The following is a 20,638-nucleotide window of genomic DNA, read 5'->3' as shown; positions in this document are numbered from 1 at the left end:
TCGGGTAGAAAGATCGCGGGGAATTTTCACCTCTGTCCCCGGCCAACAGAAAAAAAATCAAATAACGAGGCCCGGAAAGGGGTTGGTTGGTCGGTCGGTTTTTTTAAATCCGGTTTTCCCGGCTTTATCCTTCCACGTTGTTCGTTTCCCCCCCCCCACGCGATCCACCGAAGGACGCGCCGAATCCGGCGTCGAGCCCACGTGGCGCCGAATCCGGTTTCCGCTCCTCCGGCGAGGCGATGCCGGGCCGGCCTTTTCCCGGGGGCGCCTTGCGTTCCTTTCTCCTCCGCCGCCCCGGTTTTCCGGTCCTTCGGCGCGTCTCCTCGATCGGATGCCGGGTCCGGATCCGACGGGCGGGGGGCGGGGCGGCCCGGGGGGGGGCCGGGGACAATAAGAAAATGCCAGAAGCGCAGACGTCACAAGCCACCACCTCTCGAAAAAAAGACAAGCATGCACAGAGCGCTCTCCTCGAAGCGGGCGGGCCGGGGGGGCAAAGAGACGGGGGCGGATCTTCGTTGGGGGGGGGCGGCGGGGCAGGAGCCAGGCAGAGGATGGCGAGAAAAAAAAAATCAGAAAGGAGAAGAAAGGAAGAAATAGACCGGATCCCCCCCCCCCCGATTCCCGAAACCTCCTCCCCGAAACGAACGGCTCAGTTCCGCGGCCAAGGGCTTGTGGGTCCCGCCGAGCGGGGGGGGGGTCGCCCCCCCTAAAGTCTCTCCCGGGCCGGGATCCAGATGTACGGCCCCGAAAGTTCCTCGATAATCCGCTTGATTTTGTGGTAGATCTCCTCGAAACTCTCGCCTTCCACGATGGCTGCGGGGGGGGGACACACGGCACAGGGTCAGCGGGGCGGGGGCACCCCTAGGCAGCCCCCTGCTGCGTCCTGTGTCCCCCCCCCCCACGAGCGGCGCTTTTGCCGCAAAACAGCTGTTTCGCGCGGCGAGGGTGGGGGAGGAGGCAGGGCTGGGGCGGGGATTTGGGGAGGGATCCAATAGGGGCGGGAGGCGGATTTGGGCGACGCCTGTGAACGGGGCGAGACGGGGGCGGCCTCGCTCGGGGCAAAAACAACGTCCTGGCCCGGGAAATCTCCGCCCATGGGAGCCGGCGGCCGCCGTGTCCCCCCTCCCGTGCCAGGCGGGGGGGGGGGAGCTGGGGGCCAGGGGATTTGGGGGGCCGGGCGGGGGGACACCCACCCGAGAAGCACTCTGTGAATTCTTGTTCCAGTTTCATGGCTCGGTCGAAGGCTTTTCGCGCCTGCTCCTCCGTTATCCGCTTGCTGATTTCTCTGTGTGGGGGGGGACACACGGACACCCGTCAGACTTCGCTCCTGCCCCCCCCCCCGCCGGAAAGGGGGCGATTAAAGGCCTCGGGGCTAACGGGGGGGGGCGATTGCGGCCCCGTGGGGTGCGGGACGCAGAGCCCAGGACAGGGGCGCGAGGCCGCCCGGCCCACGCTCGCCCGCCAGCGCCCCCCTGTGCCGGGCCGCCCCCACAGCCTGCCTAGACCCCGCCCCCAGCCATCTCAGACTCCGCCCCCACAGCCCGCCTAGACCCCGCCCCCAGCCATCTCAGACCCCGCCCCACAGCCCGCCTAGACCCCGCCCCCAGCCATCTCAGAGCCCGCCCCCACAGCCCGCCTAGACCCCGCCCCGATGATCTCAGACCCCGCCCCCACAGCCCACCTAGACCCCGCCCCAGCCATCTCAGACCCCGCCCCCACAGCCCGCCTAGACCCCGCCCCCAGCCATCTCAGACCCCGCCCCCACAGCCCGCCTAGACCCCGCCCCCAGCCATCTCAGACCCCGCCCCCACAGCCCGCCTAGACCCCGCCCCCAGCCATCTCAGACACCGCCACCACAGCCCGCCTAGAACCCACCCCCCACAGCCCGCCTAGACCCCGCCCCAGCCATCTCAGACCCCGCCCCACAGCCCGCCTAGACCCCGCCCCAGCCATCTCAGACCCCGCCCCACAGCCCGCCTAGACCCGCCCCAGCCATCTCAGACCCCGCCCCCACAGCCCGCCTAGACCCCACCCCAGCCATCTCAGACCCCGCCCCTTATCCCACCTGGACCCCGCCTCAATTATCTCAGACCCCGACCCCACAGCCCGCCTAGACCCCGCCCCAGCCATCTCAGACCCCGCCCCACAGCCCGCCTAGATCCCGCCCCCAGCCATCTCAGACCCCGCCCCACAGCCCGCCTAGACCCCGCCCCCAGCCATCTCAGACCCCGCCACCACAGCCCGCCTATACCCCGCCCCAGCCATCTCAGACCCCGCCCCACAGCCCGCCTAGACCCCGCCCCAGCCATCTCAGACCCCGCCCCAATCATCTGACCCGCCCGATCCCACCTAGACCCTGCCCCAATCATCTCAGACCCCGCCCCACAGCCCACCTAGACCCCGCCCCAGCCATCTCAGACCCCGCCCCACAGCCCGCCTAGACCCCGCCCCAGCCATCTCAGACCCCGCCCCACAGCCCGCCTAGACCCCGCCCCAGCCATTTCAGACCCTGCCCCAGCCATCTCAGACCCCGCCCCACAGCCCACTTAGGCCCCGCCCCAGCCATCTCAGGCCCTGCCCCAGCCATCTCAGGCCCCGCCCCTGATCCCACCTGAACCCCGCCCCACCTATCTCAGACCGCACCCTTTGTCCTACCTAGGCCCTGCCCCAGCCATCTCAGACCCCGCCCCTAAGCCTACCTAGACCCCGCCCCCAATGATCTCAGACCCCGCCCCCGATCCCACCTGGACCCCACCCCCACCCCCTCAGGCCCCGCCCCCAGCCCCCGTACTCACAGGACGTTCTCCAGGGACCGGGGCCGGATGAAGATGGCGATCGGGTGGAGCTGGGCGGCCTGGAGCCGCCGCACGGCGTTGGCCGAGACGTCCAGGATGCAGTGCTTGCCCTGCGGGGGCGGGGGGGGGTGTCATCAACCGACCACGGACCCCGCTGGCCCCTCCCCGTCCTCTGCCGTCCCCCTCTGCTAGCCCCCTCCCCATCCTCTGCCATCCTCCTCCCCCGCTGATCCTCCCCATCCTCTGCCCCCCCACCTCCGCTGGCCCAGCCCCGTCCTCTGCCATCCCTCCCCTGCTGGGCCCTCCCCATCTCCTGCCCCCTCCTCCCCGCTGGCCCAGCCCCGCCTCTGCCGTCCCCACCTCCGCTGGCCCCTCCCCGTCCTCTGCCCTCCTCCCCCGCTAGGCCCCCTCCCCATCTCCTGCCGCCCCTCCTCCCCCGCTGCCCCGCCCGGCCCGCCCTACCTGCTCGGCCACCTCGCACGGACTGGACGCTGGTCCCGCACAGGTGGCTGTTGTACTGTCCGGCCTCGATGAACTTATGGCCCTGGATGTCCTTCTCCATCTTCTCCCGCGAGGCCACGAAGTGATAGTCCCGCCCGTCCACCTCGTACTCCCGCTTCGGCCGCGTGGTGTCTGGGGGGGGCGGGCCGGTCAGCGGGGGGCTGGGGCGAAACCCTGCCCTGCCCCGGCCCCTCTGCCCCACCCCGCCCTGCCCCACCCCATCCTGCCCCTGCCCCACCCTCTGCAGCCCGGCCCCTGCAGCCCGGCGCCCCTGCCCCACCCCATCCTGCCCCTGCCCCACCCTCCTGCAGCCCGGCGCCCCTGCCCCACCCCATCCTGCCCCTGCCCCACCCCTGCAGCCCGGCGCCCCTGCCCCACCCTATCCTGCCCCTGCCCCACCCCTGCAGCCCAGCGCCCTGCCCCACCCCATCCTGCCCCTGCCCCACCCCTGCAGCCCGGCGCCCCTGCCCCACCCCATCCTGCCCCTGCCCCACCCCATCCTGCCCCTGCCCCACCCCCTGCAGCCCGGCGCCACCCTGCCCTGCCGCCCCGTGCAGCCCGGTAACCTCCTCTCCGCCCCTGCAGCTCGATGCTCCCCGCCCCACCCTACCCCTGCCCCACCCTGCAGCCCAGCGCCCCATTGCCCCGCCCCCACCCCACCCCCGCTGCAGCCCGCTGCCCCCCTCGGCGCCGCGGGCAGGACTCACGGGGGACGCAGGAGCCGAACTTGTCCGGGAACTCGGAGAGCAGGTCGTCGTTGGCTCGGTCCTTCGTGGGCCCCAGGATGATAATGGGGCGAGCGTAGTGCACTGGGGGGGGGAGAGAGAATAGTGATGGGGGAGAGACCGACCCCCCCCCCCGCACGGCGCCCCCTGCTGGCAGCCAGCCAGGCACTCACCTTCCATCTGCATCACACTCGTAGCTCAGCACCGAATCCTCCCGACCTGGGGACGAGAATCCCAGAGTCACCGGTGGGGCAGGGGGCTGCGGGTCGGGAGTGAGGGGCACTGACGGCGCTGGGGGGCAGGGGCTGGTCGGGAGTGAGGGGCACCAGCAGAGCTGGGGGCAGGGCTGGGGCGGGAGTGAGGGGCACCGACGGCGCTGGGGGCAGGGGCTGCACGGGAGTGATGGGCACTGGCAGAGCTGGGGGCAGGGCTGGGGGCTGCGGGCGGAGTGAGGGGCACCGCAGGGCTGGGGGGGCTGCGGGCGGGAGTGAGGGGCACTGGCAGAGCTGGGGCTGCAGGGTCGGGAGTGAGGGGCACTGCAGAGCTGGGGGGCAGGGCTGGGCTGGCAGGGGCTGGGGCGGGAGTGAGGACACTGGCAGAGCTGGGGGCAGGGCTGGGCTGGCAGGGGCTGCGGGTCGGGAGTGAGGGGCACCGGCAGAGCTGGGGCAGGGCTGGGCTGGCAGGGGCTGCGGGGCGGAAGTGAGGGGCACCGGCAGAGCTGGGGGGCCGGGCTGGGCTGGCAGGGGCTGTGGGTCGGGAGTGAGGGACACCGGCAGGGCTGGGGGGGCAGGGCCGGGCTGGCCGGGGCTGCGGGTCGGGAGTGAGGGGCACCGGCAGAGCTGGGGCCGGGCGGGGCTGGCAGGGGCTGCGGGGCGGAAGTGAGGGGCACCGGCAGAGCTGGGGGGGCACGGGGCTGCAGGTCGGGAGTGAGGGGCACCGGAAGGGCTGGGCTAGCAGGGGCCGCGGGTCGGGAGGGAGGGGCACCGGCAGAGCTGGGGGGGCAGGTGCTGGGGGTCGGGAGTGAGGGGCACCAGCCAGGCTGGGGGGGGGGATGTCACAGCTGGGACACTCGGCGCAGGAAGAGAAGGGATGAAATAAAGGGACAGGTGGAAACGGAAGGAGGAGGCGACAGCAGCAGAGAAACCCACCTTGAGAGCCCGATCCTGGCACCCGATCCTGGAGGGGGCAGAAAGAGAGAGAGAGAGAGAGAAAGAGAGTGAGACAGAGATAGATAGATAGACAGAGGGGGTGGATGGGGATAGATAGATGGATAGAGGGGGTGGGGGATAGAGAGATAGAGAGAGGGGGTGGATGTGGATGGATGGATAGATAGATAGAGGGGTGGGGATGGATAGATAGATAGATAGAGGGGTGGGGATAGATGGATATAGATAGATAGATAGAGGGGTGGGGATGGATAGATAGATAGATAGATAGAGGGGTGGGTGGGGATGGATAGATAGATAGAGGGGGTGGGTGGGGATAGATAGATAGATAGATAGATAGATAGATAGATAGATAGATAGATAGATAGAGGGGGTGTCTGCGGATGGATGGATAGATGGAGGGGGGGATGGATAGATAGATGGAGGGGGATGGATAGATAGATAGAGGGGGTGGATGGATAGGTAGGTAGGACAGACAGAAATTGCCGATACCCCCTTCCGTTTCTCCATCCATGGGGGGGACCCATCCCAGCCTCCATTTCTCACCTCCCCCCATCCCATTCCCCTGCCCCCCCCCCACAGCCCCAGAGCCCCTCCCCGCAGGAGAACCCCACCCCCCTTCTGTCCCAGCTCTGGTGCCTGCGGTGGGAGCCGCTCCCCACAGCGCCCCCTGGGGGTCAGGTGGGAGCAGCCCCCCCCCTTGGTGGACTGACTCCCTGACTGGCCCCCGCCATGTTGGGCAGGTGAGGAAGGGGTTAATGGCCTCGAATTGGGGCACGGCTGGGGGAGGGGTGCGACACAGGCTCGGCACGGGGGCGTGCAAAGGCAGTTGTGCACACGCTCGCACGCACGGTGCACACGCTCGTGGGAAGGCACGGGGAGGACGGGGGGAGAAGCCCCCCTGGGGGTCTGGGCGTGGCCCGAGGAGAGAGCCCCACCCCCAGCCTTGCACACTCGCCCCCGGGACTGATTGTGGCTTCGCACCCCCAGCCCCACCCAACCCCTCTGCCCCCGGGGTGGGGGTAGGGGGGGTCTGTGTCTGGGGGGGGCGGGTCACCCACCTTGGCCTTTAACCGCGTCCACTCCCGGCGCTCCACCCTGCGGGGAGACCAAAGCTCAGAGACGGCCCCGCCCCCTGCCCCGTAGCCCCGCCCCTTGTGAACCTCCCCACTCCTCGGCTGCCCCGCCCCTTCCCAAAGCTCCACTCCTCCTCTCCTCCCACAACCTCTCCCCTGTGGCCCTCCCCTGCCCTGCAGCTCAAAGCCCCGCCCCTCATCACAACTTATCTCCTGTGGCCCCGCCCCTGCTCAGCAGTCCCGCCCCTTCCCAAAGCCCCACCCCAAACCCTCCTCACAACCTCTCCCTCTGGCCCCGCCCACTGCTCAGCAGCCCTGCCCCTCCCAAAGCCCCACCCCAAACCCTCCTCACAACCTCTCCCCTCTGGCCCCGCCCCTGTTCAGCAGCCCTGCCCCTTCCCAAAGCCCCACCCCTCCTCTCCTCCCCACAACCTCTCCCCTGTGGCCCTCCCTGCCCTGAAGCCCAAAGCCCCGCCCCTCATCACAACTTATCCCCTGTGGCCCCGCCCACTGCTCAGCAGCCCTGCCCCTCCCAAAGCCCCATCCCCAAACCCTCCCACAACCTCTCCCCTCTGGCCCCGCCCACTGCTCAGCAGCCCTGCCCCTTCCCAAAGCCCCACCCCAAACCCTCCTCACAACCTCTCCCCTCTTGCCCCGCCCACTGCTCAGCAGCCCAGCCCCCTCCCCAAAGCACCACCCCCAAACCCTCCCCACAACCTCTCCCCCTCTGGCTCCACCCACTGCTCAGCAGCCCCGCCCCCTTCCCAAAGCCCCACCCCAAACCCTCCCCACAACCTCTCCCCTCTGGCCCCGCCCACTGCTCAGCAGCCCTGCCCTCCCCAAAGCCCCACCCCAAGCCCTCCTCAACCTCTCCCGCAGAGCCCTCCCACTGCCCTGCAGCCCCATCCCACCCCAGCCCCACGTCCCCCCACAGCCACGTCAGCCTGACACCTTCTCCCGCCGAGTCCCTCCCCCCCCCCCCCGGGTACCGTCTCTTGCTGGGCACGAAGCCGATCTCGTCCCCCTCCCCGTCGGGGTGGACCCGCCGCGCCTGCCACCACTCGTCGTCCGAGGCGTCCACCACGTGCAGCACGTCCCCGAAGCGGAAACTCAGCGCCTGGCTCAGGAACCCGCAGTCCTTCGTCTTGTCGTAGTCGAACAGCGCCCTGGGGGGGGGGGCGGGGGTCAGGGAACCCAGGAGTCCTGGCTCCCAGCCCCCCCTGCTCTAACCCACCAGCCCCCACTCCCTTCCCAGAGCCAGGGAGAGAACCCAGGAGTCCTGGCTCCCAGCCCCCCTGCTCTGACCCACCAGCCCCCACTCCCCTTCCGGAGCTGGGGAGAGAACCCAGGAGTCCTGGCTCCCAGCCCCCCCTGCTCTAACCCACCAGCTCCCACTCCCCTCCCAGAGCCGGGGAGAGAACCCAGGAGTCCTGGCTCCCAGCCCCTGCTCTGACCCACCAGCCCCCACTCCCCTCCCGGAGCCAGGGAGAGAACCCAGGAGTCCTGGCTCCCAGCCCCCCCTGCTCTGACCCACCAGCCCCCACTCCCCTCCCAGAGCCAGGAGAGAACCCAGGAGGGTCTTGGGGCTCTGTGGGGGGATGGGAGGTTTCAGGGGGGTGGGGAGGTCAGGGGGGTCCACGGAGGCATGTGGTGGAGTGGAGGATCTCAGTGGGCTGGGGAGGCTCCTGGGGGCCTGTGGGGGGCTGGGAGGGCTCGGGGGTTGGGAGAGGCTCCTGGGGGCTGTGGGGTGGGAGGGCTCGGGGGGGGGCTCTCACCGGATATAAAAGCCCCGCTTGGGGTTGCTGCGGAGCGACGCCGTCCCGGAGCCCAGGCTGCTGTTCATCAGCTGCTCCCGCAGGTCGTGGAGTTTGGCCTCGAAGCGGCTGTCCGCTGGGGAGAATGGGGGTTGAGGCCAGGTGATGCCTTGGGCTGCCCCACCCCCACCCCTCACGGTCGCCCAAATCCCTCCGTCCTCCAGCCCTCACCCATCCCTCCATCCTCCCGCACCCCCATCCCTCTGTCCTCCCATCTGCCCCCCAACCTTCCATCCCCCCAACCTCCATCCCCATCCCTCCATCCTCCCACCCACCCAACCTCCATCCCCATCCCTCCATCCTCCCACCCACCCAACCTCCATCCCCATCCCTCCATCCTCCCGCACAACCCCCATCCCTCTGTCCTCCCATCTGCCCCCATCCTTCCATCCCCCCAACCTCCAGCCCCATCCCTCTATCCATCCTCCCGCCTACCCAACACCCCATCTCTCCATCCAACCTCCATCCCCATCCCTCCGTCCATCCACCCACCCCACACCCCCGCTATCCATCCAACCAACCTCCATCCCCATCCCTCCATCCTCATCCCTCCGTCCACCCACCCAACACCCCATCTATCCATCACTTCATCCCTCCATCCGTCCATCCACCCAACACCCCACCTATCTATCCATTCACCCACCCATCCTCCATCACTTCATCCCTCCGTCCATCCCACCCACCCCATCCCTCCATCCACCCAACACCCCATCCATCCATCCACCCAACCTTCATCCCCACCCCTCCGTCCATCCTCCTCCATCCACCCACCCAACATCGCATCTATCCATCCATCCACCCAACCTCTATCCCCATCCCTCCATCCTCATCCGTCCGTCCATCCGTCCACCCACCCAACACCCTATCTATCCATCCATCCATCATCCATCACTTCATCCCTCCATCCGTCCAACCACCGAACACCCCACTTATCTATCCATTCACCCACCCATCCTCCATCACTTCATCGCTCCGTCCATCCCACCCACCCCATCCCTCCATCCACCCAACACCCCATCTATCCATCCACCCAACCTTCATCCCCATCCCTCCATCCTCATCCCTCCCTCCACCCACCCAACACCTTATCTATCCATCCATCCATCCATCATCCATCACTTCATCCCTCCATCCGTCCATCCACCCAACACCCCACTTATCTATCCATTCACCCACCCATCCTCCATCACTTCATCCCTCCGTCCATCCCACCCACCCCATCCCTCCATCCACCCAACACCCCATCTATCCATCCATCCACCCAACCTCCATCCCATCCCTCCATCCTCATCCCTCCGTCCACCCACCCAACCTTCATCCCCAGCCCTCCGTCCATCCTCCTCCATCCACCCACCCAACACCCTATCTATCCATTCATCCACCTATCATCCATCACTTCATCCCTCCATCCTTTCATCCACCCACCCTACACCCCATCCATCCCTCCATCCATCCATCCTCCATCACTTCATCCCTCCATCCACCCAACCTCCATCCGTCTCTCCAACCCCATCCGCCCACCCACCCAACCCTGGATCCATCCACCCACCCAAACCCCGTCCCTCCCTCCACACCACCCAGAGGTGGGACACGCCTCCAGCCCCGCCCCCCGCCCCCGGCTGAGACTCACCCTCAGGTTTATACTGTGCGATGATCGTCACCGTCTGCCCAGCATTTTTCAGAGCGATGGCAGCCTGCTCGTGGGTTGCGTTCCTGAGATCCACCCCATTCACCTGAGGGGAGAGAGAAGCCACATCAGAGGGGCGGGGAATGGGACACAATGTCCCCTCTAGGGGGCGCCGGCTCCCACCCGGCCCCAGGGCAGGGACTGGCTGGCTCAGGGGGGCAGGGAATGGGGCAGGGGCCTGTCCCCTCTAGGGGGCTCCGGCTCCCACCCGGCCCCAGGGCAGGGACTGGCTGGCTCGGGGGGGCGGGGAATGGGGCAGGGGCCTGTCCCCTCTGGGGGGCGCCGGCTCCCACCCGGCCCCAGGGCAGGGACTGGCTGGCTCAGGGGGGCGGGGAATGGGGCAGGGGCCTGTCCCCTCTAGGGGGCGCCAGCTCCCACCCGGCCCCAGGCGGCCTGGCTGGCTCAGGGGCGGGAATGGGGCAGGGCCTGTCCTCTAGGGGCGCCGGCTCCACCCGGCCCTGGGGCAGGGACTGGCTGGCTCCGGGGGGGGATTGGGGCTGGGGCGTGGCCCCTCTAGGGGGCGCTGGCTCCCACCCGGCCCCAGGGCAGGGACTGGCTGGCTCAGGGGGGTGGGAGTGGGGCAGGGCCTGTCCTCTGGGGCGCTGCTCCCACCCGGCCCCAGGGCGGGACTGGCTGGCTCAGGGGCGGGAATGGGGCAGGGGCCTGTCCTCTGGGGCGCTGGCTCCCACCCGTCCCCAGGGCAGTGACTGGCTGGCTCAGGGGGGCGGGGAATGGGGCAGGGGCCTGTCCTCTCTAGGGGGCGCCGGCTCCCACCCGGCCCCAGGGCAGTGACTGGCTGGCTCTGGGGGGCGGGGTTTGGGGCTGGGGCCTGTCCCCTCTAGGGGGCGCCTGCTCCCACCCGGCCCCAGGGCAGGGACTGGCTGGCTCAGGGGGGCGGGGAATGGGGCAGGGGCCTGTCCCCTCTAGGGGGCGCTGGCTCCCACCCGGCCCCAGGGCGGGGACTGGCTGGCTCAGGGGGGCAGGGAATGGGGCAGGGGCCTGTCCCCTCTAGGGGGGGCCGGCTCCCACCCGGCCCCATGGCAGGGGACTGGCTGCTTCTGGGGGGCGGGTTCTTACCGAGAGGATCTGGTCCCCTTTCCGCAGCTCCCCACTCAGGTCAGCCGGCCCCCCGGCCAGGATGAAGGAGATGAAGATTCCTTCGCCATCCTCGCCCCCGACGATGTTGAATCCCAGGCCCGTCGAGCCGCGGTGGATGATGATCCGGCGGGGTTCCCTGGGCAGGTGGGATGGGGGTAGAGAGGTCAGGGACACCCCAGCGTGCACAGCCGGGGACGCAGGAACGATGGGGTGTGCGAGGTCTGACTGTAATGACCCCTGTAGGTTACAGTGGGTGGCTGTACGGCTCGTGGGCGACGGTAGCGTACGTGTGCGGCTGTACATGGCTGCAACTTTGTGCGTGTGTGTGCGTTTGCCTCCTGCGCCTGTACGTCACAGGCGCACTCTTGAACCTCCACAACATGTAGGCACCTGTACTTTCACAGGCGCCTGTGCGCATTTGCCGGTACCCCTCCTGTTCGCCTGTATGCAAGGTGTCCACCTGAACCTTGCGGATGCGCCCGTGCGCCTGTACTTCACCACGAGGCTGTGAGGGTCGCGCGGACCGGCAGGGCGCCTGTATCTTATCTGTGTGCTTGTAGCACCGGCTACAGGATGTGATCGTGTCTACACTGACACGCACTCCTGTTTGAACGCCTGTCCCTCCTGTGGGCACCTGAACATTACATGGCAACCTGTAGGTCACCCGTGTGGCTGTGTGTTACATGCGTACCTGTATATTCCAGATGCGGCTGTATATTCTGGAAATACCTCTATAGCATCTGAGCGCCTGTACCTTGCCGAGTTGCCTGTTCGTTATGTGGCTGAGTGTATGTCAGAAATGTGTCTGGGTGTTATGTGGGTGCCTGAATGTCACACGGCTGCCTGGCTATTAGTTGTGTGCCTCTGTGTTATGTATACAGCTGTCCATGACCTGTGCACCTGTGTGTTACGGTGTGTGGCTGTACATTACCTGTGTGCCTGAGCGTTAGGGTGTGTGGCTGTCCATTACCTGTGCACCTGTGTGTTAGGGTGTGCGGCTGTACATTACCTGTGCGCCTGTGGGTTACGGTGTGTGGCTGTCCATTACCTGTGCACCTGTGTGTTAGGGTGTGTGGCTGTACATTACCTGTGCGCCTGTGGGTTACGGTGTGTGGCTGTACATTACCTGTGCGCCTGTGGGTTACGGTGTGTGGCTGTCCATTACCTGTGCACCTGTGTGTTAGGGTGTGTGGCTGTACATTACCTGTGCGCCTGTGCGTTAGGGTGTGTGGCTGTACATTACCTGTGTGCCTGTGGGTTAGGGTGTGTGGCTGTACATTACCTGTGCGCCTGTGGGTTAGGGTGTGTGGCTGTACATTACCTGTGTGCCTGTGGGTTAGGGTGTGTGGCTGTACATTACCTGTGCGCCTGTGGGTTACGGTGTGTGGCTGTACATCACCTGTGCGCCTGTGGGTTAGGGTGTGCGGCTGTCCATTACCTGTGCGCCTGTGTGTTAGGGTGTGCGGCTGTACATCACCTGTGCGCCTGTGTGTTATCATGCATGACTGTACGTAACCTGTGCACCTGTATGTCACTAGTGTGTGGCTGTCCATCACCTGTGCACCTGTGGGTTAGGGTGTGTGACTGTCCATTACTTGTGCACCTGTGCGTTAGGGTGTGCAGCTGTACATCACCTGTGCGCCTGTATGTCACAGTGCGTGGCCGTCCATTACCAGTGCACCTGTATGTCACGGTATGTGGATGTCCATTACCTGCGTGTTGCAGTGTGTGGCAGTACAGTACCCGTGCGCCTGTAAGTCCCGGTGTGTGGCGGTCCATTACCTGTGTGTCACGGTGTGTGGTTTTACCTCTGCACCTGTACATTACGGTGCGTGGTTGTCCATTGCCCGTGCACCGGTATATCATGCATGTGGCTGTATGTTATGGGGACACCTGTCGCCTCCTGCACTCCGGCGCCTACACTTGGGACGGGTACCCGTGTGAACGCCGTTCAGAGGCTACAAAGGGGGTGACCTTTGTCCACCCCAAGCCCTGCCCCCGTCCTGTCTGGGCGGCAGGCGCCAGTCGACTCCCCAGGGTGACCAGACAGCACGTGTGACAAATCGGGACGGAGGGGGGGAGTAATAGGAGCCCATATAAGAAAAAGAGCCCCAAATCGGGACATCTGGTCACCCCCACTCCCTCCCTCGGCACCCAGACCCGCTCGGGGGCAGCCCCCAGGGGAGGGGCTTTGCTCACCTGGGTATGTCCTCTTCCCCCATCATCTCCTTGGGGATGGGGGAGTAGCGCCGGGGGGAGGTGGGGGTCATGGCTTGTGGGTAGTCGGTCCCCAGGTAACTCTGGTGGCTGATTTCATTGTCCAGATGCTGGGAGTACGCTGGAGGGGGCAGAGAGAGGGGACGGCGTTAATGGCTGAGATGCGGCCACCTCTGGGGTGGGGCGGCCGTTCAGGCAGGGATCCCACCCCCGCTCCCTGCCCCACAGCGCCCCCTAACGCCGCCCTGGGGGGAGCGCCCCCCGCCCCGCCCCCCGCCCCGCCCCCTGCCCCCCGGCAGTCCTCACAGGTGGTGATGTCGGGCGGGGCGTAGGAGTCGTTGAGGTACAGGTTGGTGGGTTTCGCCACCTTCAGGTAGACGACGTCGTACGTGTTCTTCAGCGCGGCCACGGCGTCCTCGTGCATCACGTCCTCCAGGCTGACGTTGTTCACCTGCAGTGGGGGGGTGGGGGGGACGGACCGGGGAGAAGCCAGGGTCAGACCCATGGGCCCATCTCTTCCCCCAGTATCCCACCTGCCCCGGCTCAGCTCCACGGTGATATCCAGTGGCAGGGAGTCCTGCAGAAAAGTCCTGCCCTGGGGACCCCCACCACCCAGCTCAGCAGCCCTCACCCCTCCGCTAAGCCCCTCCCACTCAGCGTCCCCCCTGCATAGGCTCCTCCCCCTCAACCAAGCCTCTCCCCTCAATTAGGCCCCGCCCCTAACTCGCTCCACTCTGCTAAGCCCCTCCCACTCAGCCCCCTCCTCTCAGCTAAGCCCCTCCCACTCAGCATTTCCCCTGACATAGGCTCCTCCCCTCAACAAAGCCCCACCCCTCAATTAGACCCCTCCCCTAACTCTTTCCACTCTGCCAAGCCCCTCCCACTCAGCTCCCGCCTCTCAGCTAAGCCCCTCCCACTCAGCATTTCCCCTGACATAGGCTCCTCCCCTCAACAAAGCCCCACCCCTCAATTAGACCCCTCCCCTAACTCTTTCCACTCTGCCAAGCCCCTCCCACTTAGCTCCTCCCCCTCAACTAAGCCCCTCCCCAATTCCCTCCACTCTGCTAAGCCCCTCCCACTCAGCTTTCCCCCTCACGTAGGCTCCTCCCCTTCAACTAAGCCCCTCCCTCCACTAAACCCCTCCCACCCTGCCAAGCCCCTCCCTCCCCTCAGGCCCCGCCCCCCCGGGGCTCAGTTAACCCCTGCCTGGCTGGGTTTGGCCCTGCGGGGGTGGGGGGGGAACGACTCACCGCCAGGATCTTGTCCCCGATGTGGAGGCGCCCGTCCTTGTGGGCGGCCCCCCCCTCGATGATCTTGGTGACGTAGATGCTGTTGTCTCCCGGGATGTGCTGGTTCCCGACGCCCCCCGCGATGCTGAACCCCAAACCTGAGCGGGGGGGGGAGGGGAGAGAGATTCAGAGGGGGAGATTTGGGGGGAGGGGGGCGGGCAGATCGGGGGTGAGTCAGAGAGAAAGGGATGGGGGGGAGATCCGGGGGGGGTCCCCCTCTGGGGAGGATGGGGAGATGATGGGGTTCGGGGGGATCCCGGGAGAGAAAGGGGGGAGACTCCTCGAGAGGGGGGATCTCCCAGGAGAAGGGGCAGGGGCTGTTGGGAGAGCAGAGATTGTATTGGGGGCTAGTGGTGATGTGGAGGGAGTTTCAGGGGGACCCCTGGCTTTGGGGTGCTGGGTACAAGGGGCTCTCTCCAATATGGGGATTATCCGGTGGGGGGTGTCTCTCAGTGGGGGGGGGGCAGGGGGTATTGAGGGGTTCTCTGCGGGGGTTCCTTAGCGGGGGAGCAGGGGGGCGGACAATGGAGTCCCTGGATCTGGGGGGGGGATCTGGGGTGTTCTCTCAGGAGGCCCCGTTGGATGGAAGCAGGAGGGGGGCTGTGGGGGTGGATGTGACCCCCAAGTTCTCAGGGTCTCTCCAAGGGAAGATGGGGGGTGCACAGAGACGTCCCCAGCCATGGGGGGGTCTCTCCGAGGGAGGTTCTTTCCCAGGAGCTTGGGGGGCTCTCCGGGGTATCCCGAGCCATGGGGGGGGGGGTTCCGGGGGGGCCTCTCCAGGGGGCGTCTCTGACCTTTGGGCCCTTTGATGAGCTTCACCTCCATGACCTTCTCGGCCAGGGCCTTACGCCGCATGACGTAGAGCCGGACGATGGAGCCGGCTTCCTTCAGCGCCTCCACCGCCGTGCTGTGCGTCACCTCTCGCACGTCCACGTCGTTCACAAACAGGATGCTGTCGTTCACCCTGGGGCAGGGGCGCGGGGAGGAGGCGGGTCAGGGGGGTTGCCCGGGGGCGGGGCACGGCCCCAACTGGGGCGATTGTGAGCGGGGGCTGCGTGCAAGCGTGCGACACGTGCCGAGAGTGAGCGTGCAATGAGCGACGGCGGAATGGGGGAGAAACAAGAGGCCGTGCAAGGAGTATGCAATTGGAGAAAGAGTGTGCAAAAAGTGACTGAGTGGCAAGCAATTGTGCAGCGAGCAGTTGTGAGCCTCTGCAAGGAGTGGTTGTGCAATGAGTGTGCAAGGACCAACTGGGCAATGAGAGATTGTGAAACAAATGATTGTGAGCATCTGCAAGAGTGATTGTGCAAGGAGCGAACTAGGAGAGCCTGCAATCAGCAGTTGTGCAAGGGGCAATGGTGCAAGGAACAAGTAGGCACGTGTGCAAGGAGAAGGTGTGCAAAGAGTGATTGTGAGCACATGCCATGAGGGATTGTGTGATGAGGACTAGCACAAAAAGTTATTGTGATCACGGGCAATTGGGATGAGCAATTGTGTAGTGAGTGATTGTGAACTTCTCCAAGGAGTGATTGTGCAAGTGTGAGTGTGTGCCATGAGCAATGGTGTAACAAGTGTGCAACAGGTGCTGGTGCAGGGAACAATTGTGCAAAGAGGGATTGGGGGAGCCTCTGCAATGAACGATTGTGCAACCAGCATTTCTGAGAATTTGCCATGAGTGATGGGGTAATCAGTGTGCAATGAGCAATTGTGCAATGAGGGAGGGAGAGCACGTGCCAGCAGGGATTGTGTAATGAACGTGCAATGACTGGTTGTGCAGAGAGTGATTGTGGGCACTTACAATGAGCAATTGTGAGCACGTGCCATGAATGATTGTGCACATGCAATGAGCGTTGGATGAGTGCGCCAAGCAGTTGTGAGCACGACGAATCGTGCAAGGAGTGTGCAAAGAGTGTGGGGTGAGCGAGTGTGCAACAAGTGCTGGTGACAGTTTGCAATAAACGATTGTGCGCAGGCCATGAGTGATTGTATAAGTCTGCAATGAGGGTGCGATGTGCGATTGTGCCCCAAGCAACGATGCGCACACAAGTGTCATGAGCAACTGTGAACGTGCAACAAGTGATTGTGCAAGTCATTGGGTGCACGTGCAAAGAACATTTAGCAAACCGGTTCGCACGTGTGCGAGGAGTGATTCTGCACATGATGGTGCACGGGGACAGCCAGCCGTTCTGGGCACGAGGCAACGTGCTCGTGCAAGAGGCGGTGGGTGTATATGCAATACGCCACAGTGGGAGCACCGAGGCGGGTCTTTGCACACGTCCGAGGGTTTGTGCACGTGCTGGGCACGTGCAAAGAAGCAGCACGCGAGCCAGTGTGCACAGCCACACAATCGCCGAGTGCACACTCACTCGCGGCACAGGCTCGTGCGCTCACAACCTTCCACCCCCAGCGCACAGGCTCACAAGCGCTTGCACAATCACTCACTCCCCAGCCCCCTCCCAATCCCCCAGCCCCTTCTCTGCCCCCCAGCACTCCGCCCCCTCCCAGTCCCACGGGTACCTGAGGCGGCCGTCCTGAGCCGCTGCCCCCCCAGGGATGATTTTCGTGATGAAGATGCTGGGGTCGTCCCCAATGTGGGGGTTGTCCGTCCCCCCGGCAATGCTGAACCCCAGCCCGGAGTTACCCTGCAGGAGACACCCCCGAAACCTGTCAGTCGTCCTCCAGGGGCTGCGGGTCGGGAGTGAGGGGCACCGGCAGAGCTGGGGGGGGCAGGGCCGGGCTGGCGGGGGCTGCGGGTCGGGCGTGCGGGGCACCGGCAGGGCTGGGGCAGGGGCGGGTCGGGAGTGAGGGGCACCGGCAGGGCTGGGGGCAGGGGCTGCGGGTCGGGAGTGAGGGGCACCGGCAGAGCTGGGGCTGGGCTGGCAGGGGCTGCGGGTCGGCACCGGCAGGGCTGGGGGCAGGGCTGGGCTGGCAGGGGCTGCGGGGCGGGAGTGAGGGGCACCGGCAGGGCTGGGCTGGCAGGGACTGCGGGTCGGGAGTGAGGGGCACCGGCAGGGCTGGGGGGGACAGGGCTGGGCTGGCAGTGGCTCGGGAGTGAGGCACCGGCAGAGCTGCGGGGGGCAGGGCCAGGCTGGCAGGGGCTGCGGGTCGGGAGTGAGGGGCACCGGCAGAGCTGGGGGCAGGGCTGGGCAGACAGGGGCTGCAGGTCGGGAGTGAGGGGCACCGGCAGAGCTGGGGGGGCAGGGCTGGGCTGGCAGGGGCTGCGGGTCGGGAGTGAGGGGCACCGGCAGGGCTGGGGGGGACAGGGCTGGGCTGGCAGTGGCTACGGGTCGGGAGTGAGGGGCACCGGCAGAGCTGCGGGGGGCAGGGCCAGGCTGGCAGGGGCTGCGGGTCGGGAGTGAGGGGCACCGGCCGAGCTGGGGGAGGGGGCAGAGGCGTCTGCCTCTGGGGCGCGTTACGCTGAAATTCACCCCCAAGAAAGAGCCGGGAACGCAGAGTCTCACCCGTTCTAACGTGATTTCTTCGTACTCCATCTCCCCCTCCGTCCCGTTCACCTAGACAGAAAGGGGGGGTGGTGAGAATTGGGCCCCCGCACGGCAGAACGAAGGACAAAGAACAAAGGGACGAGTTAATAGAAAGAAAGAAAGAAAGAAAACCCACAAGATCTGTTTGTCTGCATCAGACAAGACCCCCCCACATTCACTGTCCCAATCCCATGGGGGGATCTTCCACCCCACCCCACATGGTGCCCCCCCCCAACCTGGGAAACGGGGTAAGAACTATAGACTGGACTCTATCGAACAGGCGCAGATGTGGGGGGCAGAGATGAGTCTGAGGGGAAGGTTGGGGCTGGGGAGTTGGGGGAAGGTTTGGGGGTCAGATCGGGGTGAGTTTGGGGAAGGTTGGGGTTCAGATCAGGGGTGAGTTTGGGGAATTTGGGGTCAGATCAGCGGGGGAAGGTTTGGGGTGTTAGATCAGGGGTGAGTTTGGGGGAAGGTTGGAGACTGGGGACTTTGGGGAGAAGGTCCAGGGAACACATCAGGGGTGTGTTTGGGGAAGGTTTGTGGGGTCACATCAAGGGTGAGTTTGGGGAAGGTTGGGGCTGGAGGAGTTTGGGGAGAAGTTTTGGGGTCACATCAGGGGTGAGTTTGGGGAAGGTTGGGAGCTGGGGTGTTTGGGGGAAGGTTTGGGGGTCACATCAGGGGTGAGTTTGGGGGAAGGTTGGGAGCTGGGGTGTTTGGGGGAAGGTTGGGGTCACATCAGGGGTGAGTTTGGGGAGGTTGGGAGCTGGGGTGTTTGGGGAAGGTTTGGGGGTCACATCAGGGGTGAGTTTGGGGAGGTTGGGAGCTGGGGGTGTTTGGGGAAGGTTTGGGGGTCACATCAGGGTGAGTTGGGGAGGTTTGGGGCTGGGGTGTTTGGGGAAGGTTTTGGGGTCACATCAGGGGTGAGTTTGGGGTCACATCAGGGGTGAGTTTGGGGAACTGGGGGGCGTTTGGGAGAGGGGACGATTTGCGGGGGCCTTTGGGGTGGGGGGGACGGTTCCCAGAGATGAACGTGCGTCTAGGAGGAAGCTGCACCGGCCCAGAAACAAGGCCCCACCCCAACCCGCCCTGAACCCCCTTGGCTACTCACATACGCCGGCGCCTCCAGCGTGTCCGTATTGACGATGACGGGCGGAGAATTCGCCTGCGGGAGAGAAGGAGGCGAAAGCAGGAGACCCCAGGGTGAGCTGGAGGCATCTCAGCCACTTCTCCGCGGTGCCACCAGCCCCCCAAGATACCAGCCCCCCGCCCCCCCGGGGCTGAGACACCCCCAGACCGGAGCCAAGTATCCCACCCGCCAGGCATCCCAGCGACCCCAGTCCCCCCAAAACAGGCAGGCAAGTCCTGGCGACTTTTGGGGTGGAAGAGGACGGACCCCCCCGACTTTACGTTGTGTCCCAGAAGCAGCCGCGCACCAGCTGTGAGGGCACCCCAAAAACTGACACCGAACCAGCACCCCTCAAAATTCATGGGACCCCCCCAGAGAATATCCCCCCGGCAAAACCTCAGCCCAAATATTCACCTGAACCCCCCCCAAAACCATCACTCTGACCCGACACACCAGGCGCCCCCCCAAAATATCTCCACACCAAACCGACAGCCCCAAAGCACCCTGTGAACCCCCAAACTCGACACCTGCGACCCTTCAATCGAAAACATCAGTGTCACGTTTGTCCTCAGAGCTGGGCTGGTAGGGGGCTGCAGGTCGGGAGTGAGGGGCACCGGCAGGGCTGGGGGTGGGCTGGGGGCTGCGGGCCGGGAGTGAGGGGCACCGGCAGAGCTGGGGGGGGCAGGGGCTGCGGGTCGGGAGTGAGGGGCACCGGCAGAGCTGGGGGGGGCAGGGGCTGCGGGTCGGGAGTGAGGGGCACTGGCATGGCTGGGGGCAGGGCCGGGCTAGCAGGGGGCTGCGGGTCGGGAGTGAGGGGCACCGGCAGAGCTGGGGGCAGGGGCTGCGGGTCGGGAGTGAGGGGCACCGGCAGATCTGGGGGGGGGCAGGGGCTGCGGGTCGGGAGTGAGGGGCACCGGCAGAGCTGGGGGGGGCAGGGGCTGCGGGTCGGGAGTGAGGGGCACCGGCAGCGCTGGGGGGGCAGCGTAACTCTGTAAAGGGAAACGCCCCACCCCAGAGGTGGCTGCATCTTGGCCCCGGGATGGGGGAGGGGGAACCGGCCGGGTTCTTCCTTCCTTCGCTGGCTCCCTAGCGACTCTCCCAGCTTCCCCCGCCTCGGCAACGGTAACCATGGCGATGCCAGGGAACTGGGACCAAGTGCTGCAGGGGGAGACAGTTGTCGTGGCAACTAGGGGCATCACTGCAGTACATGGAGCTCTGACCCCCCCCTCCCAGAGCCGGGGAGAGAACCCAGGAGTCCTGGCTCCCAGCCCCCCCTGCTCTAACCCACCAGCCCCCACTCCCCTCCCAGAGCCGGGGAGAGAACCCAGGAGTCCTGGCTCCCAGCCCCCCCTGCTCTAACCCACCAGCCCCCACTCCCATCCCAGAGCCAGGGAGAGAACCCAGGAGTCCTGGCTCCCAGCCCCCCTGCTCTAACCCCAACCCCCCACTCCCCGCCCAGAGCCGGGCAGAGACCCCAGGAGTCCTGGCTCCCAGCCCCCCCCTGCTCTAACCCACCAGCCCCCACTCCCTTCCCAGAGCCAGGGAGAGAACCCAGGAGTCCTGGCTCCCAGCCCCCTAACCAGTAGGCCCCACTCCCCTCCGTATCTCCCAGCGGGGGACACTGCACCAGCTGAGAAGGGACATTTCAAATGTGCCTAACGG

The 20,638-nt window shown here is 66.0% G+C and overlaps 1 protein-coding gene across 1 annotated transcript in view; it reads right to left on the bottom strand.

Annotated features, from left to right (window-relative positions):
- Window positions 1-588: 588 nt before the first annotated feature.
- DLG4 (discs large MAGUK scaffold protein 4) overlaps window positions 589-20,638 on the bottom strand; it is a 63,555-nt gene continuing 43,505 nt past the window's right edge. The window contains 21 exon segments of the mRNA XM_039499931.1: window positions 589-813; window positions 1,194-1,285; window positions 2,796-2,905; window positions 3,258-3,273; window positions 3,275-3,428; window positions 4,004-4,105; window positions 4,195-4,211; window positions 4,213-4,240; window positions 5,170-5,197; window positions 6,249-6,285; window positions 7,253-7,429; window positions 8,039-8,153; window positions 9,708-9,810; window positions 10,842-10,998; window positions 13,062-13,200; window positions 13,386-13,530; window positions 14,330-14,466; window positions 15,163-15,332; window positions 16,886-17,010; window positions 17,830-17,880; window positions 18,959-19,012. Coding sequence (XP_039355865.1) covers window positions 707-813; window positions 1,194-1,285; window positions 2,796-2,905; window positions 3,258-3,273; window positions 3,275-3,428; window positions 4,004-4,105; window positions 4,195-4,211; window positions 4,213-4,240; window positions 5,170-5,197; window positions 6,249-6,285; window positions 7,253-7,429; window positions 8,039-8,153; window positions 9,708-9,810; window positions 10,842-10,998; window positions 13,062-13,200; window positions 13,386-13,530; window positions 14,330-14,466; window positions 15,163-15,332; window positions 16,886-17,010; window positions 17,830-17,880; window positions 18,959-19,012 — 2,064 coding nt within the window. The 3' untranslated portion in view covers window positions 589-706.

Source organism: Mauremys reevesii, linkage group 14 (assembly GCF_016161935.1).
Source record: "Mauremys reevesii isolate NIE-2019 linkage group 14, ASM1616193v1, whole genome shotgun sequence".
Classification (NCBI taxonomy): Eukaryota; Metazoa; Chordata; order Testudines; family Geoemydidae; genus Mauremys; species Mauremys reevesii.
This window is presented reverse-complemented; position numbering and strand designations above follow the sequence as displayed.